Source organism: Notamacropus eugenii, chromosome 1, assembly GCF_028372415.1.
Source record: "Notamacropus eugenii isolate mMacEug1 chromosome 1, mMacEug1.pri_v2, whole genome shotgun sequence".
Classification (NCBI taxonomy): Eukaryota; Metazoa; Chordata; class Mammalia; order Diprotodontia; family Macropodidae; genus Notamacropus; species Notamacropus eugenii.
Window position 1 is genome coordinate 523,734,543 of NC_092872.1, and position 21,091 is coordinate 523,755,633.

Below are 21,091 nucleotides of genomic sequence, written 5' to 3' on the forward strand. Positions count from 1 at the left end.
CTTTTGTGTCTGCATCCCCATTGCTTAGCACAGTGCTTGGTCACAGGAAACATTTAATAAGTACTTTTTTATTCAAGTTGCTTCCCTTTTTAGATTTAAGCTCTAATTATTGTTGTATTTGTCCTTTGTTCTTGAAGATGATGACATGACTTGCAGTTGACTTTGATTTGAGTCAGGGAGGGTTGTTCAAGGTCACCAACCTCACTTTCTTTTGAACCATCTGGGTCCAGTGGCCTGATATTCATTAGGACAACTGGAGATGGCCCAGGATGCAAAGTGAGACCCTGGCCCTTTCAGGCTAAGGTCTTATCACATTCTCATTTTGAGTGAGATACACCCATTCAATGAATAGTCTTCTTTAAGTAGTTACTCAAGGGATGGCCCCTTCAATCAAAAAAAAAAAAAAAAATCAAACTGGGAGGGGAAGACCCTCAGGGTTCCTGGGTAAAAGATAAACAATTACCATTTAGTATTTAAATCTATTCTGTGCTAGGTGGGTGGGGACTTGTCCAGTCTATGAGTTCCGAGTGAATTGGGTTTAAGGCTTGATCTTTGAGTAAGAAATGTAGCCAGTAAACCCAAAGGAAAAAAGGCAGCTTTTTTTTGGGGGGGGGGGGGGGGTAGGGGGAGGAGAAGGAGGAGATGAGGAGGAGAGCTGCTACTCACTCACAGGTTGTGTTTGTCCTTGACATCAAGATGATGACTGGGCAGGGATTAAAACACTTAAATACTTTTTCCTCTGTATTAGAATGTAAGTCCCTTCTGGACTGGGGCTGTTTCACTTTTCTATCCCCAGGGCCTAAATACACTGCTAAGCAATAGTAGGAGACAGAGAGAGAGATAGGGCCTGGACCTGTAGTTTCCTTGGTATAGAGAATTCCTAGATGAGGAAACTCCTTTTTACCCAAGAATGACAGCACTTTCTAGGGCACTGAGAAGTGACTTTCCCATCTGTCACAGCTAGTGTGAGTCGGAAACAGGACTTCAATCCAGCTCTCTGGCTCCAAATTTATCCAACATTCTACATAGTCTCTTTGCATATAGTAGGCATTTAATAAATGGTTGTTTGGCATCCAAATCGAAGTGGACAGAGTGTTGGATCTGGAAGTAGAAAGACCTGAGTTTGAATCCAAGCTCAGACATTTAGTACCTGGGGCAAGTCACTTAACTTCTTTCCCTTACTTTCCTCCTCTAAAATGAGGATGGTTAACAGCAGCTACCTTCCAGAATTCTTGGGAGAGTAAAATGAGATATTTGTAAAGCACTTTGCAAACCTTAAAGTGCTATATAAATGTGAACTCTAGTTGCAGTATCAGTGCATTGGTACAGAATATCCTCACTCTGAGTTTCCTCCCTACACAGATCTGATAAAAAAAACCAATCCAAACAAACAAAAAAAAACTCAGAATCCCTTTCAGTTCCAAATCCTGTACTTTTTTTTTTGTTGCAGTTTTCAATTTATTCATTTTTCGTTTTTAACATTCACTTCCACAATTTTTAAATTTTCTTCCCCTCCCTCCTCCCCTCCCTCACCAAGGTAGCATGAAATCAATCGGATATAGGCTCTACATACACACTCCTATTAAGTACATTTGCACATTAGTCATATTCCATAGAAAAATTGTGATGGGAAAAAACAATGAGAAAGAAAAAAAGATAAAATAAAACAAATAAGAAAATAATCTATTTCTCTCTGCATTCTGACACCATAGTTCTTTTTCTGGATGTGGATGGCATTTTACATCATAAGTTCTTTGGAATTGTTTTAGATCCTTGCACTGCTGCGAAGGGCTAAGTCTATGAAAATCAGTCATTGAACACTGTGGCTGTTGCTGTGCACAGTGTTCTCCTGGTTCTGCTCAGTTCACTCAGCACCAGTTCATATATATCTTTCCAAGTTTTTCTGAAGCCTACCTGCTCATCGTTTCTTACAGCACAATGGTATTCCATTACATTCATATCCCACAACTTGTTCAGCCATTCCCCAATGAATGGGCATCCCCTCAATTTCTAATTCTTGGCCACCACAAAAAGAGCTGCTATAAACATTTTTGTACCTGTGGATCCTTTCCCCAAAATCCTGTACTTTAAAAAAAAAGCTTTTGTTGACATCTTCTGTTTTTCACATGTTATCCCCAGTATCCAACCCTCTTTCCCTGCCAGACAGCCATCCCATCTTACAAGAAGTATATTTTTTAAAGATGTAAAAAATCAGATACACTGAAAAAATTCCCCAATAGTGCAACACGTAGTGCCTTCGGATCTCCCACCTCCAAGCAATGTCTTCTTTCTCACATCTCCTGCCTGACCTTTAGAATTCTGTTACACTCATTATTGGTTTGTGTGTGGGGGGGTGGGTACTTTCTGTTTCCATTGTTGTAGTTACTGGATATATTTTTGGCTTTCATTACTTCACTCTATATCAGTCCATGTAGAAAATCCTGTACAAATTTTTACAAAACGTGTTCCATCTTCACTTTGGCCTTTCCCTGGAACCACATTCTTGGAAAGAATCGCGGCGCATCCCCGCTCCGAAAACATAAGGATCGTTTCTCCGGGTTTTCTAGCTGGCCGCACAGTTCTCGCTTCTTAGTTCTAATCCAGTCCCGGGTTTTGTAGCTTGCCCCGGTGGCCCGCAAGGGCGGTGGCGCGCATGCGTACGGCGACGGGGCCCGGGCGTTGCGCCGCTGGGCCCCGGCGCGCCTTCGGGTGAGAGTCCGGGCCTGGGCCTCGGAACCGTCGAGGGGGCGGGGACGACGCTGGGGGCCGGGCCCTGGGGCCTGGGGGCCACCGGGGACCGGCCCGGGTAGCGCCTCTGGGAGGTATCCTCGGGGGACCGCGGTTCTGGCTCTGGGCGGCGGCCTGCGCTGGGTGGAGGGGAGGCGCCGAGGAAAGTGGGGGAGGGGCGGGCGGAGGCGGGCACGTGGGGGAGGGGGCAGCAGGAGAGCGCCGTTCTGTGGGGTGGGGTCGGAGGAGGGGAGTGGTTGGGGGAGGGGGAATAAAAGGGAAGGAGACCCAAGCACTGGGGGGAAGGGAAAGCACCGAAGGAAGGGGTGGAATAAAGGGACATTGAAGCACCCCTAGGTTGGAACTTGATCCTCTTAGGAGGCCTTTAAAGAGCCCTCGGTCCAGGGTTCAAATCTCGGCTCTGCCGCTTGGGAGCGCGTTGACTTAAACCATCCAGTCCAAGCCCCTAATTTTTTATGAGCAACCTGAGGCCCGGGCAGGTGAAGTGAATTCCTAAGGGTCACCGAGAGTAGGAAGCAGCAAAATTTAAGAGTCCCGACTCCCAACGGAGCGATGCTTTCACTGTCGCAGGCGCTTGTGTGACCTTGAGCAAGTCACTTGTCCAGTCTTTGCCTGCGTCCTCGAGAAGGGATGGAGGTCGAAAATCTGCTCTAAACCCCCGGGCTCCGACGACAGGGCGCCAGAGAAGGGGCCTCAGAGTGGGAGCTTGTGCCAAGAGGAGGGGCCGGGCTGGGCTGGGCTCGGGTGGGGGGTGGGGCTGGCGCTGGGGGAGGAGGGAGGGGGGAGGGGAGGTTTCCAGAGGAAAAGCAGGCCTGGCCTTTTAAAGCCTGAAAGATTATCCACTCTTAAGAGTTCTTGATGATCTCTTAGATACAAAGTGCTATATGTGTACAGTATCCTACTTGTTCCTGAAAATGACCTTGTGAGGAAAGTAGTACAATTATTATTATCCCCATTTTATTGAGTGAAAAACTTCAGAGGAAAGTGGGCTTGGCCAAGGTGACATAGGTGATAGATACCCAAGCTGGAGCTTTCTTTAAATCCAGCTATCTTTCTACTGTATAATGCTGCCTCTTTTCAATTAGAAAATGGCACAAGACAGGAAATAAGTACTGATTTGTGAAGTATAGAATATATGCTAACCTTTTTCTGAGAAAAGGTCGAGACTTTTTCGGTCAGAAGTTCATAGTACTGGAATTGAATTTTCCCCTATCTCCATTGCAATTTGATCTCTTCTTGCTGCAGACTGAGGACATGCTGACTCCCAGGCTCTGAGACACTGTGTCGCTTCTAGAGAGATGTCACACCGAGGTGGTGAGCGAGACTTCCAGACTTCAGCCCGGCGCATGGGCACCTCTCTGCTTTTCCAGCTTTCAGTCCATGAACGGGAGCTGGACCTGGTGTTTTTGGATCATAGCTATGCCAAGCCATGGAGTGCTCACCCAGATGCCAGCAGTGCCCGCCCAACCCGCATGCTCTTTGTCACCCCCAGGCGTCACCAGGACAGTACCATGTGAGTTTGTGGTCCTCCTCCATTAGGGTGCTGAGAGTGCCCCAACAACAGGTACCATGGTTGTTGGATAATGGGGTATGGGGAGGGTGTTTCTGGGGATTCTGGAGGAGACTGGCTTGGGGGATTCAGGGATTTGAGACAATTCTATGATATCTAGCATATCAGGTTAAGGCCTGGGTGTCCAACATATGACAAAATGTGGCCTGGCTGATTCAGCCAGCTTGAGATTTTTATATTTAGAATTCTGTCGTTTAAAAAAAAAAGTTTTATTGATGCCTTTTGTTTTTACATCACAGTCATTACTGGATATACCCCCACCTCCATTGAGCCTCACTTGTAATAAAGAAAAATAGTTAAGCAAAAACCAACCGACACAGTGGCCACATCTGACGTTCTGCACCTGTAGTCCCCAACTCTCTACCAAAAGGAGGGAGGTGTGTTTCATCATCTGTTCTCTGGGACCGAGATTGGTCATTGCAGTTTCTCAGCATTGGGCTTCCTTTTAGTGTTCTTTTTATTTCCATTATAGTTGTCATTGTGTATATTGTTTTCCTGGTTCTACTTACTTTACTCTGCATCAGTTCACAGAAGTCTTACCATCTTTCTCCTTTTCATTGTTTCTGATGCTGTTGATAATCTGTTGCATTCAAATACCATAATTCATGCAGCCATTTCTCAATTAGTGGACACTCACTTTGTACCTCATTTTCTTTCTCTTTTTTTTTTTGCTGCCACAAAAAAATGCACTATGAATATTTTGGTACATGTGACTGCTTGAGATTTTTAGCAAAAAAAAATTTAAGTGAATTACCTAACACATGAGAACTAATAAAGAGCTCTGGATTTGGAAGCGAAGAACCTGGGTTTGATACCCTGTCATTTACTACCTGTTTGACATTGGGCAAGTTACTTAACTTACCTGGGCCTCAGATATCAAATGTTAGGGTTGGACTAGATGATATCTGAGATTTCCTTTGACCTCTAAATCTTTGATCCTAGGAGCTCATTAGGACTTAACCCATCAAATTTCTGGTTATGTGGCCAGTCTCTTCCATGAAAGTATATTCTTTTTCATGAAATTCCTGAAAATACATTTTTTGAACCACCATCAGAGAAGTAAACCTGGAGTCAGAATTTAGGATTGAGGTGATTAAACTGCTTTTATATTTCAGTACCAGTTATACTTCAGTAACTACTCAACATCATTATAAAGAATTAGCAGACCATAATCCACCATTGCTAACAGTACAAAATGAATCCTGAGAATGTGCTAAGTATTGGAAAGAGTTGAACCCCCTTGGCCTTAGTGTAGGATTTATGTCTGACTACCTTTCTGTCAGGACCCATATGCACTCAACAGATAAATTACGGAAGACAGTGTTGATGCTTGATTTTGGGGTTGGGGGAAATAAGTTCCAAAGGAGAGCAAAATCAGTCGATAGTTTTAAAATTTAAAAAAGTTTAATTTAAAAAAAATTTAAAAAAATAATGATGTAGAAGAACAGAATAGAGAGAGAAATCCACTAGTTGGCTGTTTGTTTCAGGTTTCTGCCAAAGGTCCAACATCTGGTGCTCAGCTTTGCATGTTCAGGAAATCAATTTTATTAATTCTTGCAGGGGAGATTAGGCTCAGGCAGTTTCAACAAAGTACTGTTTAAGGCATCAGAATGTCAATTTACAATAGTGGCTATACTATACTATACTAAAGGATTACGGGTTTGATAATTGTCCTAAGCATCTAGGACAACCCTGTCCGATTCTTACTGTCAAAGTATTTGAAAAAAAAACCAAGGAATCAGAGCAAAGGGAATTGGATGATTTTGAAGGTTACAAAGTCAGAATTACTCCTCATTCACCATAGAATACACATTTTTTATAATCAGAATACTCATATTTGCAAGGTTTGTTGTGTCTTTTCCTTAGCCAGTGCTGGATACATTTGACAGATTTTTGCTGTTTGACTTAGCTTTTCTGGAATCCTGAAGATCACCACTCTTCTGTTATGACACCATTACTTCTGGCATATTATAATTAATTAGATCATAGCAGATTTTACTTTATATTTTAGTTTCAATGAAATTTGAGATTGGGGGATGTTATGGGCTGGGCCTAGCTCAGGCCAGTTGCTTGTTAATTTAGGTTACATGTTGGAACAAAATGAGACACTCACTAGCCCTCTTCAAACAGTTAACAAAAGTAGATTTGCTTAGCCATAGCAGAAAAAGGATTTTCAACAAGGCTAGGCATTGAGAACACCTTCTGTTGATTCAGCTGAGAGAAAGACCCCTTGTGCCCCCTGTTCAGGCTTCTGAGAGTCCCTCCAGCTCTTCATGACTGCTTTGTACTCAGGCACTGAGGAAATGGTGTCTAAAGTCTAAATTCTTAGTCACTTGAAAGAAAGTCTCTTAGAATGTTTCAATACCTTTTTAGGAAAAACTAGCCTGATTTGCTTGTGGGACCAGGAGAATGGGGCAAGACATTGCTCCTGCCACAGGAACTTTCCTGAGATTAAGGGAGCTCCTAAATACTTATTTATCTACCAATTATGTCCATGAAAGGGAGCACTTATCATTCATTAAAAAACTGGAAGTTAAAATATTCATATTTACACTTGAATAATATTTGTGATTTTTGTATTAGGTCTATCTTTTTAATTGTTTTGCTTTGGACAGTATTAAAAAGTCTATTGTCCTTGTGCGCATATTATCAGGGCAGTGGCACGTGCTGAAACTCTACTGAATAAGAAATTTTATGTGGATAGCATGTAATTGGGTAATTGAGAACTCACTGTATAAAAAGACTATATTGAACAAACATTAAGCACATGGATAAATTAAGCAAAATAGTTGTGATCTGATTATACTTTGTTTATTTGTAGTGAGGCAGACATCCCTATTGATGTGGAGACTGTCACGTCTACTCCAGTGCCACTCTATGACAACCAGAAGGCACGAAGTGTGATGAATGAGTGTGAACGCCATGTCATCTTTGCCCGAACTGATGCGGATGCTCCACCCCCACCTGAGGACTGGGAGGAGCACGTCAACAGGTAGGCCTTCTCAGGAACATTGAATCCCATGGGTAATGGTCACAGTTTCTGAATTAGTATTCATTTTTGTTATCATCTCAACCTTTTATTCTAAAACATAAATTGAAAGTTTGTTTACACATGATGCTATGTAATTCAGGTTGAGTTAGGCAGACATTGTCCTAGGTTATGATATGGCAGAAAGACCACTTGGAGTCATGACATTTGGGTGTGGTTCTAAATTTGACCATCAACTCTGTGTTCTCAGGCATATCTTTTAGATTCATAAGGTTCTCTGAGCCTTACTTTCTTCCTCTGTAAGAGTAGAAGTAGTGTTTATCTTACAAGGTATAAAAGGAACAAATGAGATAACGTATGTAAAGCTTAAAAAAACTACAATGGGGATAATTGTAATACTTACCTCACTGAGTTATGAGGGACAAATGAGATAAGCTATATAAAACACTTGGCACATGGCAAAACGTTATATAAATATAAACTGTTATTAAGATAAATATACCAGTTCAGATAGACATTCAGAACACCTACGGATTATAGAATAATAAAACATTAAATTTGTATATAAATATGTAAAATTAAGAATTTATGTCATTTAGAAATCTAGGTGGTGAACAAATGAAGGTTGTCCCATAGCAGCAAGAGGGAAATGAGGGGGAGGGCATTATAGCATGGGGAACAAACAGGCTAAAGACACAAAGTCAGGAAACAGATCTTCTTCCTTAAGTTTGGGGAGTGTGTTGGCCCCTAGAGTACTTTATAGAGCACAAAGGTAAGCAGTTTGTTATAACTTTTTCAGAATCTCAAAACTGGAAGGTACCTTATAAATTATCTGGTGACTAGATTATAGTCCAACTGTAAATGAACAGGATATCCCGTACAACATAATCTGACTAGTTGTTATCTAGCTTTTCTCAAAAACCTCCAATGAGGGAGAATACTCTTTCTTCCAAGCCCTCCAGGATCAAATACAAACTCTTTTTTGGCATTTAGAGGACTTCCCGATCTGACTTCACCCTTCCTTTTCAAACTTATTATGTGTTGCTTCCCTTCACAAATTCTATTTTCCAACCAACTAGCCTACTTGCTGTTCCCCACATGTGACATTCTGTCTCCTGTCTCTGTGTCTTTAGGCTGTGTATTCATCATGCTTACAATGCCCTACCCTTCATTTCCCTCTTTTAAAATGCATAGCTTCTTACAAAGTCCAACTCAAGTGGCTTTCTAAATGATGCCCTTCTTCATCCCCCACTAGCTAGTACCTTTCCCTTGAAATTTAGTATTTAATTAATTTAGTAATTAATGTTGTGTATATGTATGTATGTGTATAAGTATATCAGTGTGTGTGTATAAGAATTCAAAACTTTCTTTTTATATACACATGCTTACATATATGCACACATGTACATATAAAAATGTATATACATATACATGTTTTTTTCCTCACTAGAATGAAAACTTCTTTAGGCACTGGTTTATTTTTATCTTTGTGTTCTCATTGCCTAGCACAGTGCCTAGCTTATTAATAAATATTTGTTGAATGAATATTTATTATCTTCTCCCCTTTTCCCCCTTTCCAGTCTTGTCTTTTCCAAATTGAATATTCTCAGTTCTTTCATCTGATTCTCATATGCCTTATACTCAAGGCACTTTCTGATGCTTTGAATGCTTACCAGTTTTCCAAATGTTTTTCCTAAAATGTGCCCCAAAATAAAAAGAATTCCAAGTATGGTCTGAGCAGGTTAGAATACTACTAATGCCTTTTTGGTCCTGGTCATTGTGCCTCTAAGTGCAGCCTAATGTTATGTTAAATTACATGGAATTGCCACTTCAGATTTTGGACTCATATTGAGCTTGTAGTCTACTAAAAACAGAGATCTTTGTCAGTAAACTGTTGGCTAGCTATCTCTCCCCCATCTAATTCTTGTGAAGTTAACTTTTTGAACACTACCATAAAACTTGTATGAAAATTCTTGAATGTAAATTCATCTCTTTCATTTTATGTTTTTTTCCTCACATGTTAGCTTGCTATTCCTTCTTCCCTGAGTAGTGATTGTACTTCCTTTTGAACTTCAGTTTTCCTCTGTTAAAAAAAAAATGCTTTAATGGACCATTTTTTTTTTTTGGCATCACTATTGCTTCCTCCCACCACTCCTTTCTCCCTAAATAAAGATAGAGGAAAAAAGGAATATAGATATTGAAGAAGGAAAAAACTTAAATACTTACAAATAACACTTATAATAAATAAGGAGTCAAGCAAAACAAATCCACCTAGTGGCCATATCCAAAAATGTATGTCTCTTTTTGCACCTTGAGTCTTTCTCATCTTAGTCAGGAAGTGGGGAACATATTTCATTATAGGTCCTCTGTAGACTTGATTGAGTATTGCATCATTAGATATTTTAAAGTTGTTTGTCTTTACAGTGGTGTTATTGTATAAATTGTTCTCTTGATTGTGCTGCTATCTGTGTAAGTTCATATAAATCTTCCCAGATTTCTCTAAAACCATTGCCTTTATCACTTCTTCTATCACAGTAGTATATTCCGTTATATTCACATATCATAATTTGTTCAACCATTCCCCAATTCATGAGTATGCCCTTCGTTTCAGTTCTTTGCCTCTACAAAAATGACTGCTATAAATGTTCTTGTCCATATGGATCCTTTTCCGCTTTCTTTTATCTCTTTGGGGAATAGGCCAAGTAGTTGTGTCACTGGATTAAAGGGTATGCACAGTTTAGTCACAGTTTAGGTCACTAGTTCCAAATTGCTTACCAGTGTGGTTTGACCAATTCACGTCTCCATCAACAGTACTTTGTTGTATTCATCATTCAGTTATTACTCAGAAAGGTTTGTGAGCACTAGCTGTGTTGTCATAGCCTGTCTCAGTCCTTCAATACAATGTTAACGCAATTCATCAGGCTGTTAATTTGTTCCTTCTATATCCATCCTCACTTTGCTGTTCTTCAGTTAAAATTTCAGTGTTTCTGCTTGGTGAGATAATTCAGTTCTATGTATTTGGAGCTTATTAAGGGGTAATCTATATTGACCAGGGTTATTAATAGAATTCCCTCAGTGGCATTTCATTGTTAGAACTGGGCTAAAGTATACTTATTATAGTATTAAACAACATGTAAGGGTGTAGGGAACAATCAATTTATTATGTGCCTACTATGTACCAGACGCTTCCCTACCTAAGAACTTTTCAGTTATTTCATTTGATCTTCACAGCAATCCTGTGAGGTAGGTGCTGTTTTTATCCATATTTTACAGTTGTGGAAACTGTGGTAGGTATTTTTTAAACTATTCCAGAGTTACATAGCTAGTAAGTATCTGAGGCTGGATTTGAACTTGAGTCTTCCTTACTCTAGGCCCAGTGCTGTATCCACTGAGCCACCTAATTGCCTTTAATTATAATTCGTCCTGTAGTTAAAGAAGAGCATAGAAGCTATAGAAACACCAGAAAGGCAAGATAAATTAATAAGTAATCACTTTATAAATATACTTTATAAAGGTTCAACTAGTAAGTCTATTATTTACTTGAGTATAAGTCATAGTAACAAAGTGAGAATATATGCTAGGCATTGTTTCCTAAGATTTTGCATACCTCATTTTAATTTTGAAATTCCTTAAGAATTGAGTGTGTATCAGAAGCATATGTTCTAGCTAAGGGTGTACCTGGATATTTATAAGGTTGAATAATAGAAACATCTCATATTGGGTGGTTGAATCCTTGAGATACCCACCTTTTTTAAACAAGGGGATTTAATAGATTCCAGGAGACTTATAGGTTTGTTAATGTTCAAACATAGGCGTTTTAAAATTTCCTAAGGAATATTATGGCCATGACAATGTCTGTGTCTCTTAGGGTTTTGAGTCTTTTAGGTATTTTCACACAAAATAGACTCTGTGTGATGTGATACCAAAGGATGCATTGCCATACTCACTAATTTAAGGTTTCTCCAGGACTTAGAGTATGGGAATTGGCATAGGGCAGAGGTCAGCATAAACAGTGAATGTTCCCCTGCCCCACCTCCCCGCCATGTCTCATCTGGGCTTACTCAAAGCTTGGGGGAAGATGGGTTCCTAGTCTTGGTGTCTGGTCTGAGAAATCAAGAAGAGACATCATTTCCCTGTTTAAAATTGAACTGGTGGGGAACATTTGGGAGGGGAGCCAGTTCAGTTCACCACAGTCACCATCAGCAAAGCCCAGTGGGGCTTATCCTGCCCTACAGACTTGTAGTTAAAATTCTGTCTCCCCTTTTAAAATTTCTTTAATTATATCTCTCAGGCACTGTTTATCTTGATCCTTGGGTTAGATCATATTTTTCTTGTTCCAGTTTAATTTTTTAGACCTCCCATAGAGCTGACACAAAACATTGAAGAATTGTCTTAGTTCTTGGAACCAGTTTGGCATGCTTCCAGCAGCAACCTTAAAATCTTGGTTTTTGGCATGTCAGCATTGTGGCTTTTAATATGATCTCAGCTGTCATCAGAGTATGATAGTAATTTCTAGGTAGTTAGTTGGGTTTTTTTTCTTCTCCGATGTCTGCATCATTTCCATCCCTTACCAATTTGGGTTTCAGAATAAATATAGTAACAAGAAAAGCAGATAAAGAAAACATCCTGTCATATAATAAATAGTAAGATAAATTGAAAACAATATTTTGTATTATCTTAAAGAAATGTCAGATTCTAGTCTCTATCTTTGAAAGGAAATCTGTACCAGACTCAGAAATGTGAAGTGGTAAGAGTTATCTCATTAAATTGAATATCTATAAGCTTAGACAGAAGACCTGTGTTCAAGTCTTTGATGCATATTAGCTTATTGGCCATGTGACTCTGGGCATATCACTTTACTTCTTAGTGTCCCAGGCAACTCAGTATTTTAGGTTACAGAGTTAATTACCAAACAATGAACTAGTACCAGCTCCTTTATATGTTTCCAGGGTTTAGCAAACCCCTTTTGAAAATCAATTTCATTACTTGTCTGCTTTGGTAAAAACCTTAAATGAGTAGTCATCAAAAGGTTAAAAAATCACAAATGGTGATAAAAAATAATAAAGTCTACTTGAATACAAAATAAAGAAAGAAAGCATATGGCTTTCCAGAATGACTGAACCAGTTCACAGGTCCACTGGTAATGTATTGGTGTTTTTGTTCTCCTGCATTCCCTCCAACAATTGTCACTTTTGTCTTTTGTTATTTTTGTCCACCTTGTGACCATAAGATGGAACTTGAGTTGTTTTTATTTGAATTTCCTTTATGGATAATTTGGATCATTTTTTTTTGTATGGTTGTTGATAACTTGTTTTTTTTCCTTTGAGAACTGCTTGTTTATATCCTTTGACCATTTATCTTTTGGATAATGGCTTTCATTCGTATTTTTTAAATTAGTTCCTATATATCTTGAGGTTTCTAGTTGATGTATTAGAAAAAATGTTGGACTTGGAGTCAAAAGACCTGAGTTTGAATCTTGCCTCAGTTTCTTGATCTGTAAAATTGGGAATAATAATTACACCTACTTCACATTGTTTTTGTAAGGATCAAAAATAATAGCACCTACAGGACAGGATTGTTGTGAGGATTAAATAAGATAATACTGGTAAAACATTTAATACAGTGCTTAGCATGCAGTAGGAACTTAATAGATGCTTGTTGCTATCCTTCATTCCCTGCACTCCAGAAACTTAAATTTTATTGGGTGAAATAGCATACACAAATATAGATATAGGCAGGAGGTACGCTCAGTAAATATGAATCATATATGAAGTAAATTTAAATACACAGTTATTTGGAAACAGAGCACTAGTTTCTATGGAGATTGGGAACTACAGATACACTTTCCCTAATGGCATAATGAAGAGAAAAACTAATTTAAATGACTAGCTTTGATTTTATAAGCATAAACTGAAATGGAGTTGATGATTTTTCTCTTGACTTATGTTGTGGTGTGTGATGAGAGACTGACTAGTGTATTGGAAAGAATATTGATATAGGATCATAGTCAGACAAACATGTTCAACACTTGACAATAGCTGTTTAACCTTCAGTGAATCACTTAATCCTCTGTCTTGTTTCTCTTTCCATAAAATGGGATTATAATCACTTCATTATGTACTTCACTGGGCTGTTCATGAGGAAAATGATTTGCAAACCTTAAAAAAATACTTTATATATTTGAGTCATAATTGCCATAATTATTATTCATATACTTGTTTTCAATGTTTGAGAATCATTTCCATATATCCATATTTTCTATATAGCTTAGATTTTTTTCCCCTCCCTCCTCACTCCCTCCCTGAGATGGCATACAATGTTATATAGGTTCTACACGTACTTTCATATTAAATACATGTTGCATAGAAGAATTAAAATGAATGGGAGAAATCATAGAACAAAACAAAACATAATACAAAATAAAATAGTCTGTTTCTGTCTGTGATCCAATTCCATAGTTTTTTCTCTAAATGTGGAAGGCATTTTGCCTCAAGAGTCCATTGGACATTTTTTAAGTCTGTGCATTTCAGTGAGGTACTAAGTCTACCGAAAAATTCTCTCACACTGTGGTTGTTGCTGTGTACAAAGTTCTCCTGGTTCTGCTCCTTTCACTCAGCATCAGTTCATATAAGTCTTTGCAGGCTTCTCTGAAGTCTTCCTGTTCATTGTTTCTCATAGCACAATAGTATTCCATTACATTTGTATATCACAACTTGTTTAGCCATTCCCCAATTGATGGGCATCTCCTTGATTTCCCATTTTTGGCCACCACAAAGAGAGCTGCTATAAATATTTTTATACATGTGGGACCCTTTCCCATTTCTATGATCTCTTTGGGATACAGTCCTAGTAGCGATATTGCTGGGTCAAAGGTTATGCACATTTTTGTAGCCCTTTGGGCATAGTTCCACATTGCTCAGGGATGGGATTTCTTGTGGGTTGAATCAGCTTGGATTTCTTGTCTTCCACTTGTGCTTTCACTCCATTCTTTTCTTGTTTCTTAGCCCATCTTAAGTCACCCTCTTGTTTTTTGGTAACTTTTAATATTTCCTCAACTATTGACTTTTTCCTTGCTGCTTATGAATATACCCAGATCTCTCCCTTCAATTAAAAAAAAAAACCCTTAAGTTATTTTATATCTCTTTTTGCCTTTATAGAAAAAACTGTCTACATTCATTGCTTCTTACTCCTTTCCTCCTACCTTTCAACCCTTTGAAACCTGACTTCTGGTCTCATAACTTCACTGAAATGACTTTTTCCAATCTCTTAATTGCTAAATCTGATGGCCTATTTTTATATCCTTATCCTTTCATCTTTCTTGAACATTCTGCAGTATTTGATAATATTGACTACCTCCTTCTCCTGGATGCTGTCTCCTCAATGGGTTTTTATGACATTCCTTTTCTTTAGTTCTCCTAGTTATATGAACCCTCCTCTGTTGCTTTATTGAGTTATCATGCATGTCCTACCCTCCTCCACCCCAAGTGTACGCGTGTGTCCTGAAGCTTTTGTCTTGGGCATTCTTGTCTCCTCATGTTCTCTCTTGATGGCCTCTTCAGTTTTGCTGTAGATTCAGTTTTCATTTCTAGGCAGAGAACTTCTAAAGTTGCATGCCTCACATATCTTCTGAGATTCAGTTTCACAATTACGTTCTAGATGCCTCCATTTGGATATCGCATAGGGGCTACAAATTGAACTGATCCAAACCACACGTTGTTATCTTTCTCTCTAAGGCGTCTAAACATACCTTTCCTCCTAACCTTCCTGTTTTTCTCAAGAACACCACCATCCTTCTGACTTTTCAGTTCAGAGTCAGAGTCATCCTCTTTTATCTTTTCCACCTTGCCCCCCCTTCCAATCAGTTGCCAAGTCATACTTACTATTCTTTACAACATCTGAATTTCTGCCCTTCTTTCTACTCACTTGATCACTGTTTTTGTTCAGGCCTTCATCACCTTGTACATTTGCTATTTTAGCAGTCTCCCAACTATTCTTCCTCTCTCAGGTCTTTTCCTTCAAATATGTCCTCCACACAGCTGCCATGTTACACAAGACTGATCATGTTACTCCTCTGGCTCCCTGTTTCATATAGAGTGAAATGCAAACTTCTCTGTTTATCATTTAAAGTTCACCACAGTCTGATTCCCACCTATCTTTCCAGACTTACTTCATTTTACTATCTCAGCCGTACTCTGTATTTCAGCCAAACAGGCTTACTTACTGTTTCCCCTGTACAACATTCCATTTCCTGTTCCTTTCCATGCCTAGAATGATTTCCCTTTTCACCTCCACTGTTTGAAAACTCTAGCTTCCTTCAAGGATCAGTTTCTCCTATCCTTTCTTTGTCCCCTTGTTAGTTTATTTTCCTTTCTTCTTCAGATTATCATGAATATACTTACCTTTTATATCTTATATTCCTTCAATAGATTGTAAGTTTCTTGAAGGTGTTTTGTGTTCATATATCCAATGTCCAGCATAGTACTTTATACATAGCAGGGGCTTAATAAGTGCTTATTGGATTATATGCCATTTCTAATTATTCAGTTGTATAGTGGAAACAGAGGTTCCTGTGATATCAGGGTCATCTTTAAAAGATGTAGAGAGAACATAGAAAAATGACTTTAATTCTTTGCAATTTCTTCTCCAGGACTGGTTGGACAGTTGCCCAGAACAAGCTATTCAACAAGATTCTCAAAGCCTTGCAGTCTGACCGGCTGGCCCGGCTAGCCAATGAAGGGGTAAATTGAATAGACTGAGCCCTGTATACTTTTAATACCTTTCAGTTATTATTGACAGTAGCTAAGATGGAATTTTTTAAAAGTTTGCTCCTCATTATCACTTCTTGGTTTTCAAAACTTTTTGAACATTTCTTATCTTTTGTAGAGTGATGTGAACCAGTTGTTACATCCCTATCCATGCTATATAGAGCCATTCCCCTTGGGTTGGTTAATAAAATGTAATAGTTCTCTGCACCTTTTCATATCTGTAAACCACACCATTGTCTTCTAGGCTTGCAATGAGCCTGTGCTGCGGCGAATTGCTGTGGATAAGTGTGCAAGGAGAGTTCGGCAGGCACTGGCAAGTGTGAGTTGGGACATTAAACTTGTCCAGTGGTTGCATACAACATTGGTGGAAACCCTGAGCCTGCCTATGTTAGCAGCATACCTTGATGCATTGCAGACATTGAAAGGGAAGGTAAGGATACTAATTTGGTTTGCTTTACTGCTAGAAGGAGAAATCACTGGTCATTGAAGAGTCAGAGGTGGTCTTTGCCCACTTGCTATTTGAATGGTCATAGAGAAAGCATCAAATAGATGAAAAAAGGAAGGATTTCTGTCCAGAGTAGGAAAGAAGTTTGGGGGGAAAAAGCCTTTCTTTTATATGTGCTCCTCTTTATTTCCTGTTTCCTTTTCACTTAAATATTTCTATCGTTTCTGCGTCTAGGATGAGGTGTAGGTGTTGAAAACTTTTACACGTTTTTGAGTTTTTACAAACTGAAACTTGTCAATCCTGAGGTAAGGTATTTGTGATGAAAATTAGGTTACCTTAGAGGAGGTGAAATATTTACCAGGGAGAAATACCAGGCAGGTAGATATTGTTAAATAGGGCTTTCTGACCTTAGGCTGCAATATAAGCATTATAAAAAAAGATACAGTAATATCCTACGTTATCAGGAAATGAGCTAGTCTTTATAAGTGAGTTTATAACTGGTGTTCCCTTTTTGAAAAAAATGCACATTTTCTAAAGGGTAGTTCTCCTATATCAAAATTACTCCCCTGCCTTTTAAATATAGTTTATTGATTATTTTAAATTTTTTTCCCCAGTGCTTTCTTTTTAAAAAATTCTAAACTTTAAACACCAAAAAAAGTATTTCCATATACACTATGGAACACAAAAATGGGATTCCCTATGAAACTGTGAATCTTCATTTCATGCTATTTGCATTTTTTGAAAAGTAAATCATCAATTCTACCTAGTGCCTTCTTGATGCATATGTTTTATCCAGGTACTTAGCTACGTGTGGAAATTGTGCTAGGCTTTGGGGATTCAGAAATAAGATACAGTCTTTGCCCTCAGGGAGTTTATAGTCTTTTAGAGGAGACATGTGTACAGATAACCTCAATACCACGCAGTTTCTGATGAGTAGTATAAGTATGTGGTGCTAAAAGAATTGGAGGAAGAGGTTGAAGACTTCTTCATGTGGTGATCAGGGTAGACCTCGTAAGAAGGTGGTAGCATTTGAGTTGGGCCTTAAATGATAGGTAGCATTTTGAGAGGTAGAGGTAGTGGGTTGTTTGCAATCAAGGTTTCATTCTAGACAGGGAGAATGATGTGAGTAAAGTTAGTGTGCTGGGGAAATTGAAGGACTCTTGGGAATAATGAATATGCCACTTTTGCTATAATATCGGGTTTTTGTAGGGAAAGAGTAGGAAAAAAGCCTGGAAGGATCATGAAAGACATTGACTGACCATTTAACTTTTGGGGAATGATGCAGCTGTCATTGATGAATGTCAGACTCTGGTGTGTACCGTGATGTTAGGAGTCTTGGAAACTTTTATTCTTTCAGGAATTGGTGGCAGACTGTAGCCAGCCTTTTTTGAGGTTTTTATGTGCCTTTTGTATTTTTTTCTATTTCTTTCACTGCCAGTTGCCAGGCTGCCAGTTAACATCTTATTGTTTAGTGTTACCATGTTTATTTTGGGCAAAGCTGCTCAGTCCTCTTAAATTGTTCATTCTAGTCTTTATGACCTGGGAGATCAGATAATAAAGAATATTAGAATTATCTGAGGAGCTCTACTCTGAATAATTAATAATGAACTTGAATTTATGGATTGTTAACCTCTGTTTTGACTTCCTAGAGTCTTTTCCCTCTTTTTAAATTGTTTTTTATTTTTTAATTTTTTGCTCTATTATAGATAGTTGACAGTGCCGAATAAGTGATTTTTTAAAAGTTAAGTATAGCTAGCTTTGGAATCAAAACCTCAGAGTTCAAATTGTGCATCTGTCACTACCTATGTGACCGTGGGCAAATCATTTAACCTCTCTAGGTCTCAATTATTCTTTGGTACAATAGAAGTGTTTAACTAGATGACTTTTGAAGGCCTTTCGCCCTTGATGTGTATGATCCTGTCAGTCAGCCAAGAAGTGTTTATTAAGCTTCTGCTGTGTGACGGAAATTGTGCTTGTTGCTGGGGATACACATTTAAAGAATGAAACAGTTTCTCTTGTGAGAAAGTTTCAGTTCTCTTGGGGGATACTGTTGATATGTAAGCATATACAAAACAAAAATATGCAGAATAAATGGTCTGTGAAACCACTCAACTTTAATAACCTCAATATTAGTTTTTCATTAAAAGTTTATTGTCTTTATAAAGCTTACTTCAAAGGTTTTATGTCTTCTACTTCCAAAAATCAGAAGCCTTGCATACATGATGAGTATTTTCAAAAGTAAGAGAAACACTTTGTCTTTTGACTATGTGAACTAACAGACTGTAAGGAAATATGATTGAGAGGCAGCATGGAATAGTGGAAAGAGTTCTGAACTTAGATTTAGGAATACCTGGGTTCAGATGTCATCTTGACATTTACTTTCTTTGTGACTATGATCAGGTCATTTAACCTTTCTGACCTTCAGTTTCATCATGTGTCACCATCTATAGCAACAGGGCTGTTGTGAATGTCATAGGATGGTAGATTGAGAGTAACCTTCTTATTTTACAAATGAGGAAATTGAAGCTCAATCAGCAGGTAGTTATTAAAGTCCTACTGTGTACCCAGCACAGTGATAGGGATATAAATACGACTGTAGCACTCCCTAGTCACAAAGACCTTACATTCTAACAGGAGACAACAAGGACATATATAAGTTTATTTCCTTATTAAATGTAAAGAGAAAACATACAAAATAAAGGCAATAATTAAATGCATAGTTTGAGAGGGAGGGCACTGGCAGTTGAGGTGGTCAGGAAAGGCTTGAAGGTGGTTCCTGAAGCAAGGCAGGAATTCTGTGAGATGGAATGAAGAGGGATAGAGTGCTTTCCAAGCCTAAGAAACTGCTAGTGTGAAGCCCAAAGATGGGAAAGAATGTATGAGGAACAAAGAGAAAGTCAGTTTGGCTGTATCAAAGCGTGTGGGAATGGGGATTACTTACGAGGTTAGAAAGATGGTGCCATACTGTGAAACTAAACAAGGAAGTTCATATTTGATTCTACTGGAATCTACTGGAAGCTACTGAGTGAGTCGGGGAGCAACATGGTCAGATCTGTACCTAAGGAAAATATCTTTGGCACTAGTGTGAAGGCTATACTGAAACATAAAGAAGCTAAGGCAGGGAGACCAGTTAGGAAGCTGTTGCAATAATCTAGGCAAGAAGTGAGAGATCACATGCATATAAAGAAGTTTTAAAGCTCTATATCAGTGGGTTGTATTATTATAAATTATGCCATGCAAGGACAGCTGCATACTGTTTGCTCCTGGAGAAGTCATAGATTTTCAAAATGGGTTAAACTTGGGCTAGATCAGAAAAATAAGGCTTCTTAGTGTGGAACATATCAAGAAAGATGAAGGAGACCATAGTCATCTTTCTAGGTTATCAGAGATAACTAGAACAGACCTTATGCTTTCCATATTTGAATTTTAGGGAGACTAAACTAAAAGATTTTGTTGACTAAAAGGAAGAAGCCTTGTCATATGCTTTGCTGAAATCTAAGTGACAGAGAGAGTTCATTTTTAGGTCTGAGAAAACCCAAATTTACACCAGTCTTTTCTGCCTGCCAGTTCTCAAAAGGCAGATCTTTATCACTCACAGGGTATATACTTTGAATTTAGGTTGAGTCTTTATTTTTGATGGATGTTGTTATTCACGTGTATCTGACTTTTTGTGACCCCATTTGGGATTTTCGTGGCAAAGATACTGGAGTGGTTTTCCATTTCTTTCTCCAGCTCATTTTGCGGATGAGGAAACTGAGGCAAATAGGGTTAAGTTGCTTGCCCAGGGTCATACAGCTAGTAAGTGTCTGAGGTTGGATTTGAACTTAGATCCTCCTAAATCCAGGCCTGGTACTCTTATCAACCGTGCCACCTAGCTACCCTCTTTATTTTTGTTAAGTAGTATGCATATTAAAATACTTAGGATGTTTTGTTAAAGTATTAGTGGGATCATGGTTTTTTGGTCTTTCCCTCTTCCTGGTACTGTTTTTATTTTTATTTTCCCAGTATTTTATTTTTAATTATTTATTTTATTTTTCAGTATTTTTTAGTATTTTTTTCAGTTTTAGTCAATTAGGGAGCAAAATTAGTACAGTGTCAAAAAATCTCATGGTTAAAAACTATATAAATAGATGTATGCAGTTGATTTACTTAGAGATAATACATTTATCTCTTGCTTTAAGGGTTATATTATAAAGAATTTTCCTTACAGAATTATGAAGCAAATATTAGTGTGTAGATAATATTTTCATAGGATCATAGATTTAGACCTGGAATAGACCTTAGAGGCCATAAAGTCCAGGGTTCTTCCTCCCTTTATAGACAGAGAAACTGAGGCATATAGAAATTAAATAACTTTGCCTGGAGTCATACATTTAACAAGTATCTGAGGCAGGATTTGAACTCAGATTTTCCTGATTCTATGTCTATTGCCTTTTTCATTCCACCTTGCTGCCTCTTATTTTGTAGGTGAAGAACTCTTATTAGAGTTTAATAAGAGTTTTTGAGAGGTTCTGACTTGTTTGTAGTTATGGGTCTAGAAAATGGCTGTACCAGGGACTAGAACCTAGGTCTTT

At 38.5% G+C, this 21,091-nt stretch overlaps 1 protein-coding gene across 11 annotated transcripts in view; it reads left to right on the plus strand.

Annotated features, from left to right (window-relative positions):
- Nucleotides 1-2,575: 2,575 nt before the first annotated feature.
- KANSL3 (KAT8 regulatory NSL complex subunit 3) overlaps nt 2,576-21,091 on the plus strand; it is a 37,605-nt gene continuing 19,089 nt past the window's right edge. For 2 of the 11 annotated variants that reach the window (XM_072633815.1, XM_072633819.1), the window contains exons 1-6: nt 2,646-2,709; nt 3,994-4,261; nt 4,558-4,695; nt 7,140-7,310; nt 15,955-16,045; nt 16,317-16,502. In XM_072633815.1, coding sequence (XP_072489916.1) covers nt 7,222-7,310; nt 15,955-16,045; nt 16,317-16,502 — 366 coding nt within the window. In that variant the 5' untranslated portion in view covers nt 2,646-2,709; nt 3,994-4,261; nt 4,558-4,695; nt 7,140-7,221. Of the gene's footprint in view, nt 2,823-3,993; nt 4,313-4,557; nt 4,696-7,139; nt 7,311-15,954; nt 16,046-16,316; nt 16,503-21,091 lie in introns of all 11 variants that reach the window. The other 9 variants (XM_072633809.1, XM_072633811.1, XM_072633816.1 and 6 more) reach the window with 8 other exon arrangements.